The 26,375-nt window shown below is 43.5% G+C and overlaps 1 protein-coding gene across 1 annotated transcript in view; it reads left to right on the top strand.

Moving 5' to 3' along the window:
- kiaa1549lb (KIAA1549-like b) overlaps positions 1-26,375 on the top strand; it is a 58,139-nt gene that overhangs the window by 15,365 nt on the left and 16,399 nt on the right. The window contains exons 2-11 of the mRNA XM_062386865.1: positions 8,475-8,843; positions 12,453-12,953; positions 13,067-13,182; positions 17,018-17,237; positions 17,385-17,518; positions 18,159-18,327; positions 22,951-23,010; positions 24,753-24,904; positions 25,380-25,551; positions 26,015-26,178. Coding sequence (XP_062242849.1) covers positions 8,475-8,843; positions 12,453-12,953; positions 13,067-13,182; positions 17,018-17,237; positions 17,385-17,518; positions 18,159-18,327; positions 22,951-23,010; positions 24,753-24,904; positions 25,380-25,551; positions 26,015-26,178 — 2,057 coding nt within the window. The remainder of the gene's footprint in view (positions 1-8,474; positions 8,844-12,452; positions 12,954-13,066; positions 13,183-17,017; positions 17,238-17,384; positions 17,519-18,158; positions 18,328-22,950; positions 23,011-24,752; positions 24,905-25,379; positions 25,552-26,014; positions 26,179-26,375) is intronic.

The following is a 26,375-nucleotide window of genomic DNA, read 5'->3' as shown; positions in this document are numbered from 1 at the left end:
ACTCTCACACTCATCCCTCGCCTTCTCTAATATGCACGACCCCAGGAGACGGCCACCAGCTCCGGTTTGATACAGTCCCTCCTCTCGCTGTCTCTCTGTGTGTGTCCAACACACAGTGTAAGTGTGTTGGGTTATACCAGGTCAAGACTTTATCTAAAGGGATAGTTGAAGGAGCAGTGGAGGAAACACTGTTCTTGCAGATTTATTTGACGTGTCTAAGATTATCAGGTTTGGAGGTTTGTTAGTTTATGATATAGGATTAATATGTACATATTTACAATCAGTTTTGCTTAGAGGATTACAATTATTGATATAAAACAAATTATGCGTTTGCACAATATAAGTCACAAATCCTTTTTGTTTGTGTTTTGGTAAAGACACTTGGATGCATGATGCTTCCATGGCAAAGATATTGTGTGTGTTTACCTTTTGCTTTCATCTGTGGCTCCCCCAGTCGCCCTGTCTGCCTCCAGCCCTGACAGTTCAGAGGACGGTGCTGCCTCTGGGCGCCGTGCTGAAGTGAAAGATGACTGGTTTTTAATGGGACTGGGTTTACCTGCAGGAACCGACCGAGTCCTCTGACATCCAGTCATCCTGTCTCCATCTGATCACCCCGAGCCTCAAAGGAATATTTCAACCTAGAAATATTTTCAAATTTTCATATACCGTTTATCCAGGCGTCCCTTAACCAATCTACCTCGAATATCAGACATAATTTGAAATAATAATATTACATGTATTTTGATAATCTCATAATTTCGAATTGTTGAAGGGTAATGGTAGCTTGATATCATTTTTTTCAAACGTATTATTTATGTTTGGGGGATTAGCGGTTTGCTGAATAACATCAACAGTTTTATTCACTAAGGTAAAGATATTTTAACATGTCATCCCAAATAAAATATAAGTTCTTGACAATAGTATTGAAAGGCAATTCGTTGTGCATTCAGCGGTATTAACACATCCATCAGATAAAAATAAGTGACAAGAAATAAATAAAATACAAATTAGAACACAATTTATAAGTAGTGAAATATAAATAAATAGCATTTGAAGGATGATAGGTATTAAATCACACAATTAAATTGAAAGGCCAACTGAAATTAAGATTTTAAACACAAAGAAAAAGTATTTGAAAGGCCACTGAAACACTTAAATTTCTTTTAAAGGAAAATCTTTGCTGGTAGAATTACATTATTAATGACATTCCCTCTTGATTTCATAGCAACTTTCTTCATTTTAAAATAACATCTCTCCTTAATGTGCTTTATGTGCTGCACTTGTGATGTATATGTAATGAGATGCAGTGGCCCGGAGACAACCCAAGACAAATTCCCTATGGGACAATAAATTATACCTTACCTTGAGTTACCTTAAGTTACCTTTTCTTTACCTTAATAGACCTTATCTTACCTTACCTTACATTACTGTACCTTTCTTTACCTTAATTAACCTGAACTTATCTTACCTTACCTTACTTTACCTCACCTGACTGGCAGTTGTTGTATTTTAATGTTTTGCTTGTGGACAAAACAACTCAAATTCAATCACATTCAGAAAATACCAACAAAAACTTCACTTCACTGGCTATGAATTTAGCTGTGAACATAATTTACCTGAACTCAAAATAGAGAAGACCCTTATTTGACTCCATACACTGCTGACACTACAGTTTATTTTATTTGTATTATTTCATGTCAGCATTTGTCAGTGTTTGGCCTATTAATTATCAGGTGCTGAGGATTATTTCTGTCTGTTTAACAATATATGAAAAAAACATCCAGGCATTTGGCTGAGTTTCATGGTCATTCACACTCTTGCATCATCTTTATTATTTCGATACAGTTTATACCGGATGTGTTGTTGATGTGATGGTTTACTTCAGGGACCTCACTGTCGAGCAACATTCATAAACTAAAATGCTCTTGAACCATCTTGCAATTATTTAGGTTAATTGTTTGCCTTCTAATGAAACAACAAATGTCCTTATGTCTCAGGTCAGGATAAGTTGAATGTATAATCTTCAGTGTGTTTGCTGGTGGAGCAGTAAAACCAGTATAATATGGACCAGGACTCATTGTACAGTAACAGAAACCGAACAGAAAGCTCACTTTATTGTTGAGTCAGCAGTGTTTCCCCATTTAGGAATTTAATCACTTCATTATCTCTGGGCTCGTTAAACTTTCTTGTTTCTATATTTTGCCTTTTGCCCGACTTCATCTTTCACATAATACAAAAACACTGTTAAAGTGCCGATTGTCCTCAGTTGTTCTGGTTTGTTGTGTCTATATCCTTCATTCACTGAGCCGCCGTTCTCAACTCACATAATGAAGCACAGGAATCAGTTGGTTTTGCTGCTTTTTATCCATTTTCCACCAAAAGGGTCTGAGCCAGCCGGAGTTTGAGCCAGCAGATATTTGATCCCTCATGTGGGAGTAGAGAGAATGTGTCCCCTGTCACCTTCCAAAAAGCTTTCCAAACGCCCTGAATAATGGCTCTCATGTGTGTTTTACTGAGCCAGTGCTGCAGAGATAAACATAGAAACACTCCATTGGAACATTTTCCTAAAAGAGACGCAGCTACAGGAATAAATTGCTGAAATATCAAGTGGTGGGCTATTTAGAAATGACAATGCACCAGTGATAATGTAGCTACCAGAGCCGTAGTACTCAATGTGAACATGTCTGCTCATTCAATCACTTTTCTTTGTCTTTGCTCATTGTCGAATTTTTACTCACTCACACACGCACAAACACAAACACACACAGACGCACAAGGACAGTGGCGAAAAGCCTTAGCGAGCAGTAACAGGAGAAGACGGAGAGCTGCAACCTAAGCCCTGAGTACAGTGTCCTGAGCTGCGTCAGGACAGAAGTGTCCATATGTCAGACTACAGTGGACGAAGAGTGGGAATGCATTTTTTAAATCCTTAAATTATGCATTGGTTTTATGGTACATGAAGCAAAAAATGTAAACGAATGTGCTTATTGGTAAACTCAATTTGATATAATCCTTCACATTTTCACACGTTGCACTCTACAGAACAACATAGGGAAAACAGGTATTTAGACATCTGACAGTGTAACCTTGTTTGGCTTCTTTTCCGAGTTTCTGTTCAGGCAGACGTCTGTGGGCAGGTCGCGTTACGATCACGTACGGCTGACTGACGTATTGTAGCGAGTCCATTCCTCTCTCTCCCTCTCAATCCTCTCTCTGAATCATTTTCCCTGACATCTTTTTGAGTTCATGGTCTGTGAGAGATGTAATTCACGGCTGTTTTGTCTCCCTCTCTGCAGTAAAGATGTCAGGAGACTGTGGAGAGCCTGTAGAAACTCCTGCAGGTTAAACACGGGCGTCAATGGGATGTAAAGAGCTTGTTAATAATGCAACAGTGTTAAAAAACATATTTGCAGTCGTCTGTCAAAGATTATCTGATGTGATGAATGAACGTGTTGTTTTCTGAGGCTGTAAGAGCAAAACCCTAGAGTGTGCTGGATTGAGGAATAACAAAGATATACAGTATTCTTCATTAACAATTTGACGTCTGTGATATATTTTCTTGACTTATAGTCACATTGTCCAAAATGTTTCCACAAATGTTCAAACCCAGAGAAATCCACAATTTAATTCCCGATATCGACACGTTTTTGTTTGGTCGCCTTTTAACTGCGTCATATTTGCTTTACTCGTCTTTGGTATAATTTCGGCTGCAAATAACATGTGATGAAGGACAAACACACAAATAGCCAGTTCGCTAATCCACTGTTTGTACTGGTCACTCATAAAGGATCATGAATATTCATTGTCATTTGCTGTGCAGCGTGAATAAATCTTTATATATCAACTTGAGATCCTTAGCGGCAAAAATTACATAGTTTACACTTAAATAGGATTTGTTAGTGTGTTGAGACTTTATTTAAAGGTCCAGTGTGTAGTATTTAGTGACATCTAGTGGTGAAGTGTCATGTAAGAGAACCAGTGGTAGCCTTCAGTTTAAAGGTGTTTAGTTTGTCCAGTCTGGGTTACTGTAAAAAACATGTTTTTTATATTTAAATATTATATATTATTAATATCAATTTCTGCAAATAGATCCCTTTCACCTTAATATTACACACTGAACCTTTACATTTTTTTTGCATCATCTATATTCAAGCACTATGAATCCACGCAACAAACAAATTGTATTCCTTGGCCTAACTTGACCAAAAACTTTCTGTAACCTCCTCATCAGAGTCAGTGACTTATGATGCAGTGACTGACCATGAACACTTGTCTGCACGCTTGTGGGGTTAAATGTCTGCTGGGCTTTGTTCCAGACAGCTCATGTGTGTTCAGCCTGCTGCGATGATTACACCCTCGGTAAATACATAAATTCATAAATCACATACTCCTGGATGCTCGTGACATCCTCATTCCGAACACACCGTCTCCTCATCAGTGCATAGGATCAAGGATCACTGCTAACCGCTCCTGCAGCCCTGCATGTACATGAGGCCGCAACACGTATACATCCAATTTGTGCTCATTTCAAATTCTCTTCTCGCAGACTTCTTCTTCCTCCAGCCTCACGATTGAAGCGCTTATTTATCCTTTTAATAGAACAACAACAGCTCACAGCGCTTGCATATGCTCCTGCCATCCATAAACAGGGAGAGCAGGAGGGACTTCTCCGGCTTCTCCCGAGGACGCAGCAGACCGGGCTCCTTGAAATTTGATGTGGGGTTCCATCCACATAAATGTTGAATTGTGCTCTCTTGTTTACCATTTTCTGCACAGAAGAGAGGCAAAACAGCTCAGAGCAAAAGCAGAAGCAGTGTATAATGTGAGTGGAGCAGCAGCAGGATCCCGGGCCGTGTCATGTCTGTGTCCTGGCAGCTCGAAGATAGCGCCGGCTTCAGAGGGTTGGGGGGGGGGGGGGAAATTAGTGTGGAAATGAGGTCTCTGGTTTGTGTGTCCTGGTTGCACAGGGATGAGACAAGTGAAGCTCTCTCTTAGCAAAACCAAACCGTTTATTGACCATACATGCTTTAACTGTTGACATAAAAAACGTTATTTCATTTGTTCGCACTTTGCATTGAGACTTAATTATGATGAAATATTCAAACCAAAGTCTGAAAAAAAGTGAATGAAACATTATGTTCAATGTTGCACTTCCCACGGAATTAATTCAATCTACGGCGGTAACGTGGACTCGCACCAAGGTCTCTCTCACCGGAAAAGATTCAGAGTGACAGGTACACGGACATGAGAGTGAAACACAGAACTGCTTTGCATGTCACAACTGCAGCTGAAACTATGAGGTCTGTCTGCATGGACGGTAAAAATGTTTACCGTCCAAGTTTTCTATGGTAGCGCGATATCTCTTATGTTATTATGAGAAACAATGGTCGGAACTGTAAATAGAAATAATCTAATACAGTCTAGATTATTAATATGAAACAGTGATTTACAGTTGAGACTCACGATTGGTCAAGCGTGTGTCGACAGGACCTACTGCAGCTCTATCAGTCTGAACTGTCTCTGGCTCCAAATGCACGAGATGGCATCTTCAGTATCCGGGATATTTTGGCTTCATTTCTGGATAGTGGGAGGAAGTAAAGACGCGTCATTAATCTTTATTTAGTCTATTGTTTTCTACTTGAGTTGTGTTTGCAGTCACCGATTTCTTACATATTTCCTTGCTCGTATTTTCTTTTGTCTTCAGGTATATTGAAAAATGTCCATCACAATCCAACATCTTAAAACTGCTTGATTCTTCAGCTCGAAACCTCAAATATATACAACATGCAGTGATGGGTTACAGAACTCAAGCTGATCCTGTGAATTTCTGGCATAGTTTGGTTTCATAAACGATCCAAAGTTGAGCAGCATTAGTAGCCTAGCATAAAACCTAGTGATATGTGCAACATAATGTGAGTCATTCTGTTATTCTGCTTAAACGATAAAAACCTCATGGTGTGAAGAATCATGTCCAGTGTAGAGTAGTTTTCCTTCCAAAGAATAAAATGACCTCCACTCCCATTATTTCCTTTTCATTTCCCACTACTTAACCAAACGAATGTTCTTCTTTCTGTAGTCTCTCTTGAAGACAATTTATCTCTCTTTTCATACCCTCCAGCCTTTTCTTATCACCCCCCCCTCTCTTTCTCTCTCCCTCTTTTTATCTGCGCACCTCATCCTCTCACGTTCATTATCGAAATCATTCCATATGCTCAGCTCAGTCGGAGCAGGTGGCGAACCACAGGTGGACCCGGCACCTCCGCTCCGGACTGGCTGCCGTCCCGCGCACCCAAATTCATGTCGCCACGCTGAGAAGGGGAGGGACGGGCATGGAGGATGGAGGGGGGGGGGGGGGGGGGGAGTGCAGGACAGTTCTGTTTCATGTTGATGACCAGGTGGTTCAACTGAGTCACCGCGTCGCAGCCTTGAGGCAGGACGACACAAATCCTTTATGCTAGAGCTCCTCAGTGAAATACATTTCCCCTCTTCCAGCTCTTTGTTTTTTATATTGCCGGTTTTCAAGAATGCATTAGAAATTGCGGTATTGCAATTTCACTAATCACATTTTAGCACGTAACTGATTTATTTGAAGAAAAGGAATTAAGTGGGATCATGAATGCCTCACAAAGGGTCTGTCTTTAAGAGACAAATATACTGGCGGCGAAAAATTCTGTGATTTATTCGTATGAAAACCAATTATAAGACGCATTATACACATTTTTCTGGGATATTGGTGACATTTAAGAACGTGCAGTTCGATTGAATTCGTAGGCGTCAGATTCTGTTCCACTTTCCATTTAATGTTACTGCAAATATCTGCAGACGGATGTTGTACAGTGCCAGATGTGTGAGTTCACTGCCTCAGGCGAGTCATCATGTGTGTGATACAGAAAGCAAGGACTCTGCAGTATGACATCACCCAGAACTCTACTCTGTAGGTTCAGTTATGTATTTATTTAACCAAGAATGGAAATGTATTGATATGTGACTATCCCGCGTCTCGTTGCTGAACAGGTACATGTTTGTTTGTCCCCAAACTCATTCTGACTCCTGCTCATGTCTCCCTGACGCTGAAGGAGTCGTGTGCGAGTGCTGGCTGGATACACTTGAGCAGGGGAATCATGCTGAGGGGGTGGGAGATGTGACAGGACTGCAAAGTTTTACCAACGGATAAAAGGAGCTCTGTTGGTGTCAAGGATTTGCTGAGAATAAAAGGAACGACGACAACTCCACGTTAGCTGATCATCTCCACCATCTTCATGATCCTTACTCCATATCATATCACTGAAGCGTTATTTCTGCAAAGGTCAGAACACTGTAACCATGAGTCCATTGTGTGTTTTCAGACATGGCGTTATCTTGGATATACTTGAGCACTCGGCTGACATCTCCTGAACAATTCTATTTGTTCTTCTTTGAAGATTGTCTCTTTTTCTCTCCTTTGAGAATTCATGAATGTGTGCCCTTGGAGCACGATCAGAGACTTTTAGTGAGATGTGTTTTCACTTCTAAACCTGGTATGTGAGTAGTGTTTACAAAATGCTTTTTCCTCGGCACTAAGATGATTGTTTGGACAACAGACTATTAATTGTACCTGAAAGGTTTCATCTGTCATCTTGAGATAAGTGAATCCTTTGCTGACATGCAAATTGATGAAAATTAGTTTTGCTGCATTTTAACTCTAGTTAAAAGGACAGATCATAAACATGTCATTTTATAAACTTTAAGGGTTTACAAATCGTACATTTTTGTCAAATATTTAATTCACCAATGGTTTATAATGGTTTATAAGCTCAGAGACAATGATTGTCCTAAAAATTGTTATCCGCTTCATGTTAAGAATCCAGCATAGGTTCGGTTTTGTTCACAATATGCGAAACCAGTTGTGCTGTGCTGTCACATTATGCTCATATTCAGGTTGATCATTTCAATTTGAAGAATTTTACAAACCCTAATGTTCAGAAAACTTTCACTTTCCTCATATTGTCCTCTGTTGCAGCTCCAGCTTGGTTTTAGTTCCTAGTCCCTTTAAGATCCGCCCCTCCCAGTAAAGACCAGTCTGTTGCTATTGGTCAACCGCGTCGAGGCATTTTTCTCCAACGTCGACCTCTGCTCTAGCTATTTGGCGAGCATTATGGAAATTTGTGTGCAATGTGTGACATCACAATGATATGTAAAAAATAAGTCTGATTACTGACAAGATACTTCAGCAGCTTCAGGATCAGTGTTTTCTGTGTAGGAGAGGAGCTCCCTTTACTGCGGGCTTCTTGCTTTGCAGAACTTTTTCATACACAAAAACTATAATACTGTACATTATCTCCTTTAATAATTGTTATAAATAACAATTTAACTTACTTTTTACAAGGCGTGAAATGGTGGTTGTATATTAGAGATAAATATGACTTCAAAATAAAAGTGGTCATTTTTTTCATCTCAATAAAATGGTGTCGTCTCCCTGTCTCTTCTCGTAACAGAAACACCCACCTTCGACGCCTCTGGCTCCTTGTCTCTACCGAGCGACCCCACAGCCACAGAAGCTCCGGCTCGCCCTTTGACTGACCTGTCGGCGGCGGAGGTGGTGCCTCTCTCGGCCGCTCATTCAGACGCTGACTCAGAGTCGGAGGGGGGAGGTTTATCGGGGCAGCCTGCCTTCTCTTCTGTCTTAACTGTCATGGCAGGAACTGTCAAACATCCAGTGAGCCTTGATCAAAGTAGAACCTCGACGACTGCCGCCAGGGACGAGACACACACCACCCAATGGCCTTCACATAGTTTCAGCCGTGGCTCAGAGATGTCTTCCTCCCTGTCGTATGCGGGAGATAGGCTCCCCCCCTCCGGCTCAGGTCTGACGTCTCACCAACTCTACACACAACTTGTGGCTGTTTCATCACCTGTCTCTGGGCCATCGCATGTCTTCTTTATGGATGGAAATACGAATGTCTCATTATTTTCATCATCCTCAGAGTCATCTCCTTCATTGTCACCATTAATGTCATCACCAGCTCCATCCACTCACTCTTTGTTGTCGTCTCTACTCTCCCGATCATCTTCCACTGAGTGGATAAGCAAAGCTGCATCGACTCAGGGTGAATGGATTGTGTCCGGCCCTGCTCCTGCAACAGAGACAGCAACGTTATCACCAGCGAGGCCTCACGGTTTGACAGCCAGTTTGAAAACTGCACAATCCACCACTCCTGCAATCGTTGACCTACCAGCTGCACACAGACTGCAAAGCACAACAACCCAACCAGCACACTTTGCAAGTGAAACCAGTGATGAAAATAGCAATAAAATAACCAAAAATGCAACTTACTCATCAGCAGATCAAATCTACGCAGCAAGTGGAACATATATTAACTCAAAGGTGATCATGACACCAGCAACCAGCGCACATACGTCATCGTATACGTACTCTTCTCCTAAACATGGACAAAATCTTTTAAAGGCTTTATACGAACTCACCCAGACGAAGCTCCCAGGTACGAACTCTGTATCGGCCGATAATCTTACAATTAGCACCTCATTTCCCTCTAATCGAGAGAGTCAAGCTGTTCAAATGCAGCAGGGAGGTTCACAAAATCCAACATCAGCACTGCTGTCTGCCCAACCTAACGGCTATTCAGTTTCTAGTCATGTCACACAGCAGATGTTATATCGAGCAGCATATGCGGAACAGAGAGACACAGCAGCGGTCGATAGTCGTACTTTTGTTCACAAAAGTCTCGGACATGCAGTCACGTCACCTCCCAGTTCACACACTGAATCACCAGCGGGGCCATTCAGACCATTTTTTACCATTTCCTCCGAGACTGCACCAGGTAAAAAATCTCTCTCTCCGACCGCAATGACGGAGCCAATACCTATCCGCCCTGACGCGGTGTCCTCAGAGCCTGCATCTAATAGCGGTGATTTAGTGATGGCAGCGGGTCACGACAGCGCCAGGGCTCCTGCCATCAATATAAATAACAACCAGGGAGAGGGAGCAGGAGCAGAGCTCAAATCTATTTCCACTCAAGCCCACCAGAATAATTCACTTTCATCCACAGAGCGCAGGCCTGAGTCCAGTTCTAGTTCAATCACCAGAGCCGGAACAACCTCCCTCACACCAGAGTCCGGTTCAGGTCATTTACAGAGTCAAGACGTCACAAACCTTCAACAATTTGTAACACAGAGAAAGTCTCCCAGTGGCACAACACAGGAGCGTAGCAGATGGACAACGCTAAAGACATTTTCCGCCAACAGTACGCCAGTGTCTCTTTCTGGTCCAGTGATGCCAGTTAGGTCAGCAGAAGATACGACCCATAAAACCACACATGAACCTTTTTCACAGCCCACTGAGGCTACATACTCTTTTTCCTTATTTCTCAACCACAGCCCAGATCACAGCAACACTAAAGATCACAGTAGTGAGGTTAATTTAGCAGATCAAGCCTCAGTAGCATCCAAAATAACCTCCTCGGTAAGACCCGGTCAAACTTTACAGCATTTTCCTAGCAGGATTTACACAACATCTGGTCTGATGCCATCCTCCGATAAATCTCTGAATAGATTGTCCTCAGGTGAAGTCTCTGCCTTTCATTTAAAATCAGAGGGAGCTGACCACAGTGAACTTTTGTCTGAGTCCACCACTGGTACGATCACCAGAGCAGGAACAGCCTCCTTCACATCACAGTCAGAGTCAGTTAATTTGCAGAGTGGAACTGCATCTCCCAGTGGAACAGCTCAGGAGCGCAGCAGATGGACGAAGCTAAAGATATTTTCCTACAACAGAACTTCAGTGTCTCTTTCTGGTCCAGTGATGCCAGTTAGATCAGCACTAGGTACGACCCATGAAACCACACATGAACCTTTTTCACACAAGAATTACAAAAAAACTAAAGATGACATGTTGGACGGTGGTGAGGTTAATTTAACCGACCACATATCTGATCAAACTAGATCTTTACAGCATTTTCCTCACAGGTTTTATACAACATCTGATCTGTTGCCATCTCCCGATAAATCTCAGCAAAGAGTGTCCTCAGGGGAAGTCTCTGCCTTTATTTTAAAATCAGAGGGAGCTGACCACAGCGAACCTTTGACTTTCGAGGTGCAAACCTATGCAGGAAACAGGAAATCCTCACAGGAACACACCGCACACACGTTATATGCCGAGAGCCTCCACAGAAACACTGCAGAGAGTTCTGTTTTTCCATTATTCAATGACAATGAAAGGTCCACTGTAATCAGAGATGCCAGGTTTTACACGGAGGGTGAGTTTGGTGCAGAGCTTCCAGCTCTCATGACTACAGAAGGTGTTTTTATGTTAAAGAAAGGATCTCCCACTCCACTCCCTGCTTCTCCAGGAACGATAAATGCTGAGCTAGGACGTCTTATAAGCCTTTCTCCTAAAGACGACATGACAGTCACAGGTCCTTCCTCTTCCTGGTCAGAAATCACCACAGCACCGGGGACAAACTCCTCTCCTCACACTAGAGTGAACAGAAATAAATCAAAGTTTCAGTTTGACACACAGACGGCCGTTCTGTCCACCGCTTCCTCTGCAGCAGCTACTTCCTCCAGTGACGGACAATACAGCATTGAGGCGGCGAGCGCTATTTTCAGCTCTGGCACGAAATTAATGGCACCATATACAAAGTGGAAAGCCACAGAGGCCGGGCCTTTTCACAGCCGCGCTTTTCACTCAGAAAACACATCCAGCAGCTTTGATAGGGGCGATTCTTCTAATTCACTAGCAGATGGCCCGTCATATGAACAGCCCAACCTGGCAGACGGACAAGAGCGTAATGTGCATATATTGAATTTGACTGATCCAACAGTTGTCGCCAGTGATTCCTATTCGGTGTATCCCGCTGTTGGAGGATATCCATCCCCTACACATGTGAAAGGAGCATCAGATTATAAAGAGCAGAGTATGAATTTCTCTCCGGCTCATCTCAGATTTGTCAGTGTAAAGCAGCGGGGCATGGCTGCGCCATCAGCGGGGGGTTCAGACACTTCGCGGCCCCTCCCCCACGTCACCACCGACTCTGAAACATCATCACAAGCTACTTTAGCCTTCACGTATAAGAACAGCCCCCCCGTGGCAGGAGGTACAACCTTCACTCTTCCAAACAGCCCTGCACGCATGACTGATACTGTTAATATCAGTGATTCAAAGCTGACGGGGTTAACGTCACAAAGAGATCTGATGCTGTCATCATCGTCCTCAGAGTCTTCATCACCCTCACTCAGCGGCACCACAGAGTCTCAGGTGTCCTCCTTCAATGTGAAGCTAACCACTTCAGTGTCATCTAAAGCTTCATCATTAATGTCCTCATCGACTTTGAGTTCCACTAACATGATTTTGTCAGCCAAACCGTCCATGTTCCCAGGCACCGCATCATCACCCTCATCTTCCTCCCTCATCTTCCTCCCTCAGCATGTGACCGACCCGTTTGTTGTCCTTACAGAGGCGGCGGGGACAGACGAGTTAAACGCTGGAACATCGCGAGCTGTCGCACTCACCTTCCTCAAAGAACAAGAGGCCGGTCTGTCCCCGTCTCAATCAGACAGGATCACGCTTTCTGCTGCTCCCACTGAAATGTCATCTCAGGTACCGCCTCTGACGCCCCCCCTGGACACCACCACAGCCTCGCTGAAGGTCACCACCACAGCCGCAGCCTCAACCACCACGAGTAAACATAGTCCCACCACTAGCACGCCTTCCCCGAGAGTCACCGCTGGAACCACGGAGTCCACCACCATAACCACTCAACAGCCCGCAGCGGTCACCAGGAGAACCACCACCACCACCACCGTCAGGACTCAGACCAGGAGAACGTTCACTCCACTTGTCCCGAGAACAAGCCCACCAAGGGGGGCCACCACCACCTTCATCTCCCCTTTCACCACCACCACCGAGGCTCCTCCACAGCAGTGCAACATCACGGAGAGGATGTGGGTGAAAACAGGTGATAAATAATACTTTTACCACTATAAAGGAAAAGAAAATTATGAAATGTCCTCATTAATCCAACATGTTTTGTCTTATTTCTCTACGTCTGTATCTGTATCTCTCTGTTAGTTGTGTCCATCTATGTGCGGAGGAACAGGCTGGACAGCATCCAGAGACAGAACCTGCGGAGGGGACTGAGCCAGGGCCTCCGGAAAGCCCTGAATGATACTTCTGCACAAGCACAGGTCAGACTGGTATTCATGAAAAACACTTTTTAACCACTGAATAACATCTATGGTCTTTATATAAAGATGGAGGACATTTCCTAGAAATGAAACCAAATCTTCCTGATGGCCCCCTGGTGGCTGGCTGCAGTACAGGCAATAATTTGATTGACAGCTGACAGTGACGCGTGATTGGCTGTGCTTGTGTATCAGCCACACCACAATCATTCATGCACAAACTCCAATTGACGTCAAAAGTGCAAGGTGGAACATTTTGGTTTCATTTTTATAGAACGGGACAAAATATCCTAATGACGCCCTTCATCTTTATACAGTCTTTATACTAAAGATCCAATTCCAAATATATATCAACTTCAACTTTGCAACTCGTGAAAGAAGTGTCAACCTCAAAGAATTTCCACCTATGCAACTTTAAGCCTAAGGGGTCATTTGAACATGATGGCAGATTCAGAGTGACATGCTGCGTCTACAGTGAAACACTTTTCTCTCACTGCTCTGCAAAGTGACACCAACACTGCTGTTTCTTTTATCTCGTCGATACACAGAAACAGATCCCGGAACAGTGACAAGTTCTCTACATGGTAAAACCAAATCTGTGTCACCTAAAGCAGAGGTAGAATCCAAATGGCTGTAAAAAAAAATATATATATATAAAAATGAATTCAGAATTGAAAATACAAAAATAATTGTCAGGCTTGTGTTAGGTTGTGTTACATGTTCAGCCAGATACAGAGAACTGGTTCCCTCATGCTGAGATTCTGGATCATTGTGCGCTGAGAGAAGAGAGAGTCATTCGAATGTATTGCATTCTGAGCCTCTTTCAATTTAACAAGCCTATTTATTCCAAGCCTCATCCTATGTGTATATATCATAGATTGAACATATGTCGATTGATAACCGCTTCTTCATTGACCCCGGCAGTTGCTCATTCTTGATCTCAGAAACATCTTCTGACTCTGATGATCAGTGAATGTTTCTTGATTTTTGCCCTCACCGGAGACGTGGTAGTTTAGTAGCATGGAGTGAATTAGACACTTAAACCAAGAACCCTCATGTAGGCTACGTGAAGAGAGATGAGGACTAATATAGAAATTAGGTTGACTGGATGTGTCCCAGAAGGCAGTGGGTGAAGTCATGTATTTGTGTGACTGTACCGACACTAAAACAAGATGTGGGGCTGTGGCAGGAATGTAGAGAAGAACCGTTGCTACTATTGCCTTTTATTTACTAGAGATAATATTTTGTATTTACAACCAGAGAGTCTGCCCATACTTCTCCAAAAGGTAATCTTATCATAGGAGGGAACCCAGCCGATTTAGCCTGACAACTAGAATTACCACCCTGCAGTTGTACGCCTAGTTTCAACGTACACATTCTTTGTCAGAGTCTTCTTGACCTTTGACCTTCAAATTCTGGTAAGGTTATCATTGAGTCCGAGTGAATTTATGTTCTAGATTCACAAAAATTCACAAAAACATTAGGACACAGTGCCCTTGACCATTGACCTTTGACTACAAAAATCAAATCAGTTTATTTTTTAGATCAAGTGAATGTTTTTCCTAAATTTTAAGAAAAGTCCTCAAGATGTTGCTAAGATATCGCGTTCACAAGGCAAAACATTTGCTTTGTGGGATCATGCCGACTTTCATCTTGGTGTTCAAATTCCCTCAAGTCTTTCCTGACATACCATTGTCACAAGAATAGGACGTACGTAGGGACAACCCAAAAACAGCAAGCCTCTGGCCACTGGCTGTCCTCTGCACGGAGGCATAGAATCTGGAGAAACCAACCTACTATAAGCATTTCTGCTGCAATAACAACACAAAGCAATACTGTGCCCGCACACACACAGTGATTTTTGTGTTTGTGGATTAGCCATTTGCGGAACCAATCACGATTCCTCCTGTGACAAATCCGTTCTCTCCTGTCCTGTAAGCCTCTAATACCTCAGGGTGCTACAAGAACATTTAAAGTGAGAGGTAGAAACAAGCATGAAGATGTCTTAATGGAAAGGTGTTCGCTTGTTGTTGTAGAATGTTGTTCATGCTGCATATTGAGGTCAGTATAAATTGAAAGAAACCAGAAATAAATAAAGCCTTTTTCCACATAAAGAACAACTCTCCTGCTGGTCTCCAGTGGTTTGCACTGCCTCTGGAGTGTTGCACTTATGAGCAAGTGTTGAGTTCATGTGTGTGTGTGTGTGTGTGTGTGTGCATGTTCCTGTGACTCTGTGTGTGTGTGTGTTTACTTGCATACCGCAGTCCGGTGAAATGTCCGGTCGTGTTGATTTCTCGACGTGGAAGTATCAAATAACTGAGAGTGGGGCCTGTGTGTGTTCGCCCTGTGCCTGTGTGAAGGTCAGCGCTCTCACATGTTCACTGAGAGACGCACTGTTACAGTCTCTGAAGGTGTCCTGCTTCAGTGCACTCCTGTCACCCATTTCAACATGGGTTCCTTTTAGCAGCACCGCTCCCTCTCATCCAATGGGAGGCGAGCTGTTGGCAGGGGAAATTGCCTCTGTGTTTAATTATAGGTCATAAACGGTTGGGAGGAGAGCCTTCGCTGTTGCTGAAAAGAAGATGCGGGATAAGACGAAATTGAACTAAAACAATTCTGAACCTTTTAAAAAAGTAAAACCGAGCTATTTTTGTGTCTTCTACTCAGGGCGCTCCAATGAGTTGAATGTCAGAGGTGAGATGTGTTGGGTTAATCTGTTGGCAGTCTTTCACCCACTGTGAGATGGAGTCAGTGGGTGCGTTACCGATCTTTGGGCTTGCTCGAAATGCAATCTCTTAATAACACCTTCACATGGGTGAAGCCTGAGAGGATGAAGTGATAATAAAGGGCTCTTTTTACGGAGCTCATGAGAGGGTTGGATTGTGTGGAGGCACAGCGCTGGCTCTCAGATACTCAGGCACTGGCAGATTCGGAGTGACTGGCTCTCAGTGGTTTGGCTAGTGGGGCCCTTGTCGGCACGGGCTTCCTGATGGCTTTAGAAGCCCGTGCCGATCATAACACACACACACACACACACACACACACGCAGTTTTTCTCCATCTCTCAACGTTCCCTTTTCCGGTTTCCGCACAGTTCAACAAACAGTCAGACGTTTACTGACAAACACGTACATGTCATTTTTTCTGTCATGACACAACACACGCTGATTTCCTCGTTGTCTCTGCGAGGATGACAACGCAGTGATACCTAACCCCTTGAGTCAGGCGAGAAGGAACACAAGACTCTTTGTTCCCAAACTCCGTCCTTAACAGTCTCTCCCATGTCTCGCTCAGCTCTGACTCTCCTCCTCGCAGCCCTTCCCTCCCTCCTCTACACTTATCTGTATGCCACCGGCTCACTCTCCTGTCCTGATGCTCTCATTAGCAAATAGTTAGGGATGTGCTTTTAAAGTGCTCCTTCGATCCCCTACTGTCCAATAACTTGTCATTCAGCTCGTTTGCTGATATGACTCACTGACACTAACATCCAGTCTAAAGGACCATATCGCGAATATGTATTTTACATCGCTGGTGGTTTCTTTTCATTTCCTCTGCCAAGGAGGTTGTGTTTTAATCGGCCCTTGTGAGCAGGGTGGCAGTGTGAAGACAGAATGCAATAATGACACAGGCAAAGTGTTGATACTGTGCTTTGGTCTGGCAGTTTTTTATGTGGCAAAACAGAGGTCAGGGAAGAGAGGTACAGTTCATAAGATGTTGGACGTCGTTAAAACGTCTGATCACCTCCTTTATTGATGCTGCATGTAGTCAGAGGTAACAGGGTACTAAATATACCAATGTGCGAAAGAAGTCTAAATCTCTTCCTTCCGTTCCTCCCTCAGGTGGAGACTGTGTTTGGCTCTCCCAACATGACAGTGGCTTATCACGTGACTGGGGGGGATATTGTCTACCCGCCCTCTGTAGTGCTGGAAGGTTTGGAGTCCTACGGCCGTGATAAGCTGATTGCAGACCTGCGGCAGTATCTCCCCATGGTAACAGCCCTGCCCCTCCCAGCTGCATTGTGGAGACCAGGCCCTGCCACTGGCTTCCAGCTGAAAACAGGTCAGCTGCGCTTCAGTCAGGACGACAACTTCAAATAACTCAGACATCAGCTGCAATTGTGCAAATTTCAGTGAAAACCTTTTTTCAGGAGTAAAACATTTCAAATGTCAATGTTGCACAGCCTTATCTGTATCTGATATGTTCCAGTGCTGCAGTTTGTGGGAGCGGGCGATAATCCTCGGTCCTGTCGATTCTCTCAAATGATGGAGCAGAGGTTTGAGAAGGTGTTTGCAGAAGCACAGGCCAAAGTTCTCAGCACCAGCAGCAGGCTCTCTGTTCAGGTACTGTGGTGGAACAAGTGTGTTATCTGTACGACACTGTGTAGGCGTTCCTCTTACTGTCAGGGCGTACGTAGGGGACATAACACAAGTATTAACATAATACAAGTGGTGCTCTGGTGTTATTGCACGGAAATGGATCAAAAACATCGATGTCAGGTTAAAGAGGACGCTCTTTGCCAGAAAATATATGACTTGAACGTTTTTGTTTGTTTACACATCAACGTCACCATGTGTTCCGTTGATCTGGCAGCTACAAAGTGATGCAAACTGTCTGAAATTTGTACTAAATTCTCCCATAAGGCTTTGCTTTTAAAAAAACGCGCTGCCTATCAGATGCAAATTATGTTGATGGAGCCAGTGATTGTAATAATCTTGATCAGCTGCCACATTATAGTGCGCCCTATATTAAAGCTATTATGAAGGTTACGCATGGATGAAAAAAATTGTTTCTACAGTGTTTTTGCCCTCAGTCATGTTTCACCAGTTTCCCAGCCAATCATGGTTCCTGGAGATTATTGACAGTAATTTATTTTTTAATGTTATTTCTCCTGTATATGTTTGTTTTACGATATTTTAGTCGTGTTACACCTTTGTTTTTCTGTGCTCTCTTTTCTCTGCCCTCTCTCTGTTTCCTGCCCAGATGTTGAGCGTCACTCAACCAGCGGGCTCTCCTGCTGTGTCACTGGTCTACACTGTGAGTAATGGCACTGTCTTCCTTAATGGCACCACAGCCTCAAATCTCCTCGGTCAGCTGTCGGCTGAGCTGGTGGGCTACTTCCTCTTCTATCCGCCACTTATCATCGCTGAGCGTAAGTTGCAATTTGCATTCTGAGATTTGTCTGCTAGTCAGCTGTAATTCAACAGCCTTACAAGAAGAGACGCCAGACGTGGTTGTCGTAATTCTCTCGGGAATGATTTGTTCACCGGATGCAAATTAGATTCAACAACAAATAAGTGTTGCTTGTTTTAGCCTTGATTGATGCCCACATGAGGTTTTTCTATAAACTTTCCATCAAGCATCTGCTTCTCATCTTTGTTTTTACACTTTCGGAAAAATGTATTTGCTTTATTTGTAGAAATCAAGTGCTGATAGAACCTTAGAAACTGCAGTTGATTGAATCAAGAGAAAGGGGTTGTTTTGAAAGTGAGTTATTTTCTTACATTAACACGGTGGTCTAGTGGTTAGCACTGTTGTTTCAGAAACAGTTCAAAACCGGGTTCGATCAAAGCTTCACTGTTTGTTTCCATGTCCCACACACGTCTGTTTGGATTTCCCCCGGTTCTTCCAGCTACCTCTTCCCTCCAATCACATGCACACTGGGGTTAGGTTGATCGGAGACTGGAAATTGTCATTGAGTGTGAATAGTTTGTTGTCTCTGTATCTTGGCCCTGTGATTTGATGATGACCAATGTCAGCTGGGATTGGCTCCAGCCCCCCAGTGACAGTAAGTGGTATAGATAATGAATGAATAGGATGGACCATTAAGTCAATTGAACGTTGTTTAACTCGTACACAACTAAGCCTGTGTGTTTCGTCTCGGCCTCCCATTAGCTTGGTGCTTGGTCTGTGCTAGAGGTACACTCAGAGAAAAAACAAATGAAGAGCGACATGGAATCAGCAGGAGTCTAAGCAGCAGTCCCAGTTGAGTCCCAGTGTGCAGCCTGTTTGCATCCCCTGCAGTGTAACTGGGAAATGATATGTATGCTGCTCTGTAGAGGGAGATATGGCAGTGATGCAGAGTGCTGACACATAATGAGACATTATCTGTTTGTATGGTGCTTCGTTGAGATTCACAGCCCGATCTTGTTCGCAGCAAATTCAGCATACAGGTTCAGCCGCAGCACTGGGATGCAGCTGATCCACATTCAATTTCAGCCAGGAAATGTTTGGAAATGTTCCGTCTCAGGATCAATGTCTGCTGGGAACCAGACTTCACACTCGTGGATATGTTGTTTTATTGTTTTGTCAGTGCAAACACAAGCCATGGGACCTGTATTTCATGCAGGGGTCTTTTTTTTTATATCCACCATTGTTTTAAAGCAATAAAAAGAGACATCTTCCAGCACGTTCCCATGATGCAACATGTCATGTGTGATGCATCTTTCTCCAAATCTCGACAGACAGTAGCCAATAGCATGAGCAGGATAAACGACTGTTCCCGTGAAGCAGTCTTGTGAAGCTTCGACACGGGTCATTTCAGCTGCGTTCTTCACTCATCCGTCTTGTGCACATCTAATGGAAGAGACTCTCTTATATAATGAATACAGCTTTCCACACAGGCTGTGTAGCAGCGCATGTTTCACTTACGTTACACGTGACCTGAAACCTGTTTTCAAGCTCTCTGTCACGTCTCTTTTATTTACACTGATTGTGTTTCGGGCTCCGAGCGAAGCCAAAACACGGTTCATACTGAGCCTGAATGCCTCCTGTGTGAACAGGGAGTCACAGGTAATAGGTGTGACAGCGACCCATTGTCTTGCATAATGAAATTCTGTGAAACCAAACCATTGTCTCATCAAGCTGAAAGAAGCCCGGAAAGAATCTGTAAAAAGACGTTTTGGTTCCAGGAGACAGTCTGACATTAGACTGGTTGTGGCTTGAACAAGCACACGCTTCTGGTTTTGTTTCTGTTGAAACCAAAATGTGGTCGCGTCTAACCAGCTGTAGTGCTTTCATTTCTCCAGAATTTGATCTCTGGATTTAGCTGTGTGGACCATGACAACATAGGCTTTGACTATTCAAGTTCATGCTCAGGATCACAGCAGAGTTGCTGCTTGAGCTGTGAATTAAACCAGGGTCTCCATGTATTATTACCAGCTGGCGGAGCTCAGTGTTGAAAGCACACTTGCTGAGCCCAGGGGGGGAAAGGGCAATGGATCTTCTCAAACCTCCTCAAGGATTCTTTTATGGACCATATTTAGCTCCATGTTCAGTCAAGGGCTGTTATTGGACAGGAGGTTAAATAATATCATCACTGTTCAACAATTCAGGCACTGCAATTAAATATCTACATTACAATTCAGCAAAATGTCATGGAAATCGTATTTATTAATCCTGCTAACAGACAGGCAAACAGTACTGCTGCTTTCTTCAACAAAAAGTTATTTCAAAAAGCACCAAAGTGAAAATGATGATTTCCCATCTAGGATTACTAAGGTTCATCTTATCTTGTCTTATTAGACAATACACAATACACATCAGTAAACTCATTTTCAGTGTGACTCTATTTAAGTGTTGTGACTCTTTGCCTCTGACGAATAGCTGGCCTGCACTGTGATTAGTGTATTCCTTGCTGCTCTTAATTTCCCTCTGCAGTGACTTTTTCAGTGGTTCCAAAACAAGTAATTTAGAGACAGTTGCAGAATATTATTTGTCTGAATTCTCCATTACACAGTTGACTGCAATGGATTATGGGATACTTTATCTTATGGCTGTATCTTCCAAGATGCAATTCTCAACCAAATCGGACTCTTCGAATGGATGCAGCTCCTGATATGCGATGTAGCATCAGTGCCACTGGGGGCAGTGTTCACACACAGCTTCAATCAACTTAAAAATAATCTCTTTTAGCGATTATTAAATCAAAGCTCACTTTGTGTTGTGATTAGGTTGAAAAGTGAAGATTCGGTCGGCGAGCAGCGAAAACAGCGGAGGCAGCTGCATACACAGAGACTCTAACAGAGCAGAAAGTGACACGAAAGGAAAGGGGGGGGGGGAAGTGTGGTGTCAGGTTTTGCTCTTGTTTGTTTTGTGCCCTTCACCATTAGTGATGTTACACCGTTTCACAGGAGGAGCGAGCGCATGCTGCCAGCCGCGGCCTCCCCACTTCAAAGACAATTTCCGCAGTAAATAATTAACAGTTTGGGGGATTCTCATATTCACATAGCACCTTTGGCTCGGCTCTGACAGAATGACCCGGGATCTCGCACCACTCCGACAGCCCAGCGCCGCCTGGTTGTCGCACTGAGCGCTCCATCGCTCCTGTGGCGCTTGTGTAGGTCGGACTGCTGAGTTCAGCTCTTCTTCTCCCCCTCTGCTCTTCAGCAGTTTCTCTCAGGTGGAGTACGATCCGGGCTGTTGGCTGCTTTATTTTTGAAAACTGCAATCTTGAAACAGCTGAAAATTTTGACATTTCGTTTTTTATAATAGCTTTCTTTTTTTTATCGACTGGAATAACTTACAAATGTCCTTCCCCAAACTCCAACCACAAAAAACAGAAGGCTTATGGGAAGAATTTTTGTCAATACTTGTTCAAGATTCAAACTTATTGACAAAATCTAACAGATTTTATTGACAGCCTGGGCCAAACACAAAGACATTATATGCACACACTCACACACACACACACACACACAGACACACACACACTCTCTCCTCTCTCCTGTCATGCCCGAGTGTGCTTTTCTCCAGTGTGTCTGCTTTCACAGGCCAGTGATACAGCGTTTCCCCCCGAACACTGCGGCAGCCGCCAGCACGAGAGCCTAATCAGGCAGGAAATGTGTGTAAGAGAACACAGCCGACCGGAGCGCAGGCAGCTGAAGCTCTCCTGGCTCCTGTATTTGTCTGACATGCAGTTATAATGAGGCTTTAAACTGAGATCTCAACCACACAACACTGCCTCAAAAACTGTCTCTCGTCTTCATGAACGCTCTCTGAAGTGTTGTTTGTGTGTTTGGCCTAGATTTACAAGCACTTGTTCCTCTGGGTTGTGATAACAACACCTGTTGGAATCATAACCACACAGACAATGATTTTTCCATTATTGTTTTTTAACTTCTTTATATTTTATCGAGATTCTATCAATAGCTTATTCTAATGACTGAGAAAAAAAGGCAATGTGTCATTGGCTTATCGTTCGTCTTTGTATTGTGGGGCGGCTGTGGCTCAGGAGTTAAAGCTGCTCGTCCACTCGGCGGTTCAATCCCGGTCTCTCCCATTCTGCATGCTGACGTGTCCTTGGGCAACATACTGAAACCCAAATTGCCCCTGACGGCTGTGCCAGCAGTGTGTGAGTGATGTGCGACAGAGAAGGTGCTGCACAGTGATGCACTGTATGCATGTGTGTGTGTGAATGGCAAAAACTGTACAATAAAGAGCTTTGAGTGGTCATAGACTGAAAAGTGCTGTATAAATACAGACCATTTACCAAAATGTGAAAAGATGATAATTTTATTCCTGCACTGTGCATAATTTTTGCTGCTTATTTTATTTCTAACCTTTGACATTTTTACTTTTCATGGTTACTTTTACTTTTTGTTTAAAACATAAAAAATTGTATATATGATACTTTATCTTGCTATAATAAAATGAGTTATGACATTTCAAACAATATCTAAAGATAAGAAAATAGTTGTATTTCTATTAAAGAGTAAGTCAAGAATTCTATGCTAATGCGAATACTGTACACCTTGTTTTGTCATTGTCTTTGCAGCACTGGAGTATAACAATCTGAACACGTCCATTGCAACCAGAGACTTCTGGGTTATCACAGGTACGTGATAATGTTACAGAATCCATCCTCCATACAGCTAGAACAAATCCTGTTTGATTTTCAATGAGCGTATCCAGTGGTTCAAATCTGACAGGTTGTCAAATGCAAGGATTTCTCTCTCAACTGCGTCATGGCTCAGAAAGCACCTGAACTAGATGCACAGTTAGTAGCCGATATGTTCTATGACCATTAAAATATGAATTTCATGCTGGTTATCTCCTCTTGCTTATTCTTGCTTAATATCATTTGAACAATTGCATGCATTGGACTCCTTGGTGGTTTGTCGTGTAGTGTTTAGTCTTAGAGCTTTACGAATGACTAAATCAACTGAGCCGTAAAAATATATTTTAGTTTGCAAAGTACTTGTACATGTACTGTATATTGGATGGGGCCTCTCAGATCAGGCAGTTTAGCTCCTCACCCTGCACTTACTATGATGAGAGGCCGAGTGAGTTCAAGGTCATACCCTGGATAATGGGATTTAGTAACACTGAACATAATGTAAACCCAGGATTATTGCTTGTGATAAAAACAGGTCAAAGCTGCACCGCTCTGATGGCTGAACACTGCGGGACAGAAACAAAACACGCTTCCAGGAGGCACATTCTTCAGCGTTAGCTTATCAAGATGTTCTGGCCTGTAACACATTTCTCTCTCACATATCCATCATGTAGAGATAGAGAAACACGGAACTCTGCTTCTGACACATTTTGTTGCTTTTCGGAAAAACGACAACCATGCCTCCTTTCAGCCAGTGACATAGGGAGCAGGGTTTAAGCCCATTTTTGTTCATGTCTGTCACTTTTCATATAGAGAAATGAGCGTAATCCTGTTAGTGCCTCTGAGGAAAGACGGAACACTCACACTTCAGATGTGATTCATCCGCCCTTCATCTGAACTAGTTTGTTTTGAAAGCACCCCGGTCTTTAAGTGAACTGAAGATTGTGAAGTACCCCTAATATCATGCTTTTGAAATGAAAAGCCCTGCTAAATACAAATTAGAAAATTCCCCGGTGTGTTTTTGGCAATCACACACACACACACACACACACACACACACACACACACACACACACGTTTGGACTTCTGTCTTAATGAGGACCCTCATTGCCGTGTTACATTCCCTACCCCCTTACCCTAATCTTAATCATCACAATCCAAACAATCAAAATTGATGATCTACACAGATTAAACCTGACACACTGGTTGCCCTGCTTAGCTGCTCTGCAGTTTCTCTTGCACTGTCACATACTGTACAGCAGCTGCAAAGAGAATTAAAGCTCCTGTGTCTCCAGATGGTTAATGGAGCTAGATTCAGTGATATATGTTGAGAGGCTTCATGACAAAGTTGAGTGTACCTGGCGCTCAATTGATAGGCTCCCTAACTTTCCCGAGTGACACCTCAAATTTGGCCCATTCTGGCTATTCCTCGCCACATGCTTTATTTTCACTGAATGATTGATTAGTATTGGCTTTAACACTTTATTATTGTCTTATCCTTTTGTTTTTTATTGTAAACCCTCAAACAAAGTCTTAACCTTCAAAATGCCCATTGAAAAAGTGAGGACCGGACACTTTCCCAAAATATGCTCAGTCTGCAATGTCCTCACAAAGATTCCTGAAGTAAAGGAACACACACATTTCTAATTTTGCCTCTATACCGTCTTTGTTCATGCCACTCTCTTTCCCTCAGCCAATAAATTATTTTCTGGCCATCCTCTTTCTTTTGTCCACATTTGCAGTGATCCAGGACGTGGATAACGCCAGCCTGGAGGGACAGTACCAGAGCTTTGCCAGTTTGATGGAGCAGCGACTGGCAGAGCTGTTTGTGTTGGCCGGCCAGCAGGGCACTCGCTTCAGACGAGCCACTGCTGTCGGCAGCTACACTGTCCAGGTAAGAAGCTGGCACGGCAGACCGGGGGGGGGGGGGGGGGGGGGGGGGGGGGGGGGGACGCCAGCTCTTCAATACACGGAGAGTGATTCTCAATCTGATGTGTCTTTTGAAAGCATCAATCCTCCTGGTCTCATTTTTGGCTTATTTCTTACAGTATGAATATTTCATGAGATGTTGGTGCTCATTTGTGTGATTTCTCGAGGTCAGCCCCTCCTAATTAGCGGGCGTCTCAGCTCATCATCTGCTAATTGCTCATCAAAACAAGCCAGGGGTGGAATGTTTAACTAAACAAGTATCCTCTGTGTTATTTTCCTCTCATGGGCGTCTCAGCCTACATTCATGGTTTCACTATGGTTTTCTCTGTTGAAATGAGAGCTGTTCAATTAAGAGAGCCACCCATCCTGTGGCGGCTGATCTTCAGGCTATTGTGGTTCATTGAAACTTGGTGTAGACCTTGCTTTTCTTTTCCAATCAGATGGTGAGCCTCCGTCGGGTGTCAGGGTTGAAGAATCCAGCGGAGATGACCTACTACATCCAGCACAACGGCGTTCCCTTACTCGGGACGTCAGCGGCCAAGGTCCTGAACACAGTGGATTCTCAGACCATGGCGCTCACCCTGGGCTACTTTGTCCAGCTGCAAGCAGAACGTGAGCACAGCATCCCTCTGTAGCATTTGACAAGTACGCAAACAGACAGAAACACTGACAGACAGACACAGAAAAAGCTAAACACATGACCCGTGCAGAGTTTGTGAAGCGGAGGAGCTGGTGCTGGGCTGAAGGCAGAGGAAGAAGAAAAGCTTGAGCAAAACCTCTTTGCTCTCTTATCTTTGTGAAACGCTTCTGGCAGGACTCTGTTTGTTCGGGCTGCGGTGCTGCCCACTGCTCTGCTACGGGGGGGAGGCATGAGTTGGTCAAGACAGAGAGTGGGAGAGAGAGAGCCTGCTGCATTCTCTTATAGATTGTTGTCTGTAATATCTGATCCAGGATCACTGTTTAAATCCAGTGTTACATCAGCAGTGTAACAGATTCGGGTGCACGTGTTATACTGGTCGATTCAATGCTGCGTATTGACATGACGATGGTGAAAAGCTGTTTTATTTTTTTTCAGCTGTGGTCAAGAACCCTCCTAATAACCTCTGGATAATTGCTGCAGTGTTGGCGCCCATCGCTGTGGTCACCCTCATAATCATCATTATCACAGCCGTGCTGTGCAGGAAGAATAAAAATGACTTTAAAGCTGACGCCATCGGCAACCTCAATCCCCGAGCTAAGGTATCACTCTTTTTTTGTTTGTCTGTTGTTTGTCTGTTGGTCCATCTCAAAGCAAGTTAGAGCCAAAAACGATAATCACACAGCCCTATTTGGATTTCCTCTCGAATGTAATAATCGACCGTCCTTTATGGTTTTATATCATTGTAAACTGATTATGTTTGGGCTGCTGGTGAGACAAAACATTATAAGGTCTTGGG

This window comes from Platichthys flesus, chromosome 1 (assembly GCF_949316205.1).
Source record: "Platichthys flesus chromosome 1, fPlaFle2.1, whole genome shotgun sequence".
Classification (NCBI taxonomy): domain Eukaryota; kingdom Metazoa; phylum Chordata; class Actinopteri; order Pleuronectiformes; family Pleuronectidae; genus Platichthys; species Platichthys flesus.
This window is presented reverse-complemented; position numbering and strand designations above follow the sequence as displayed.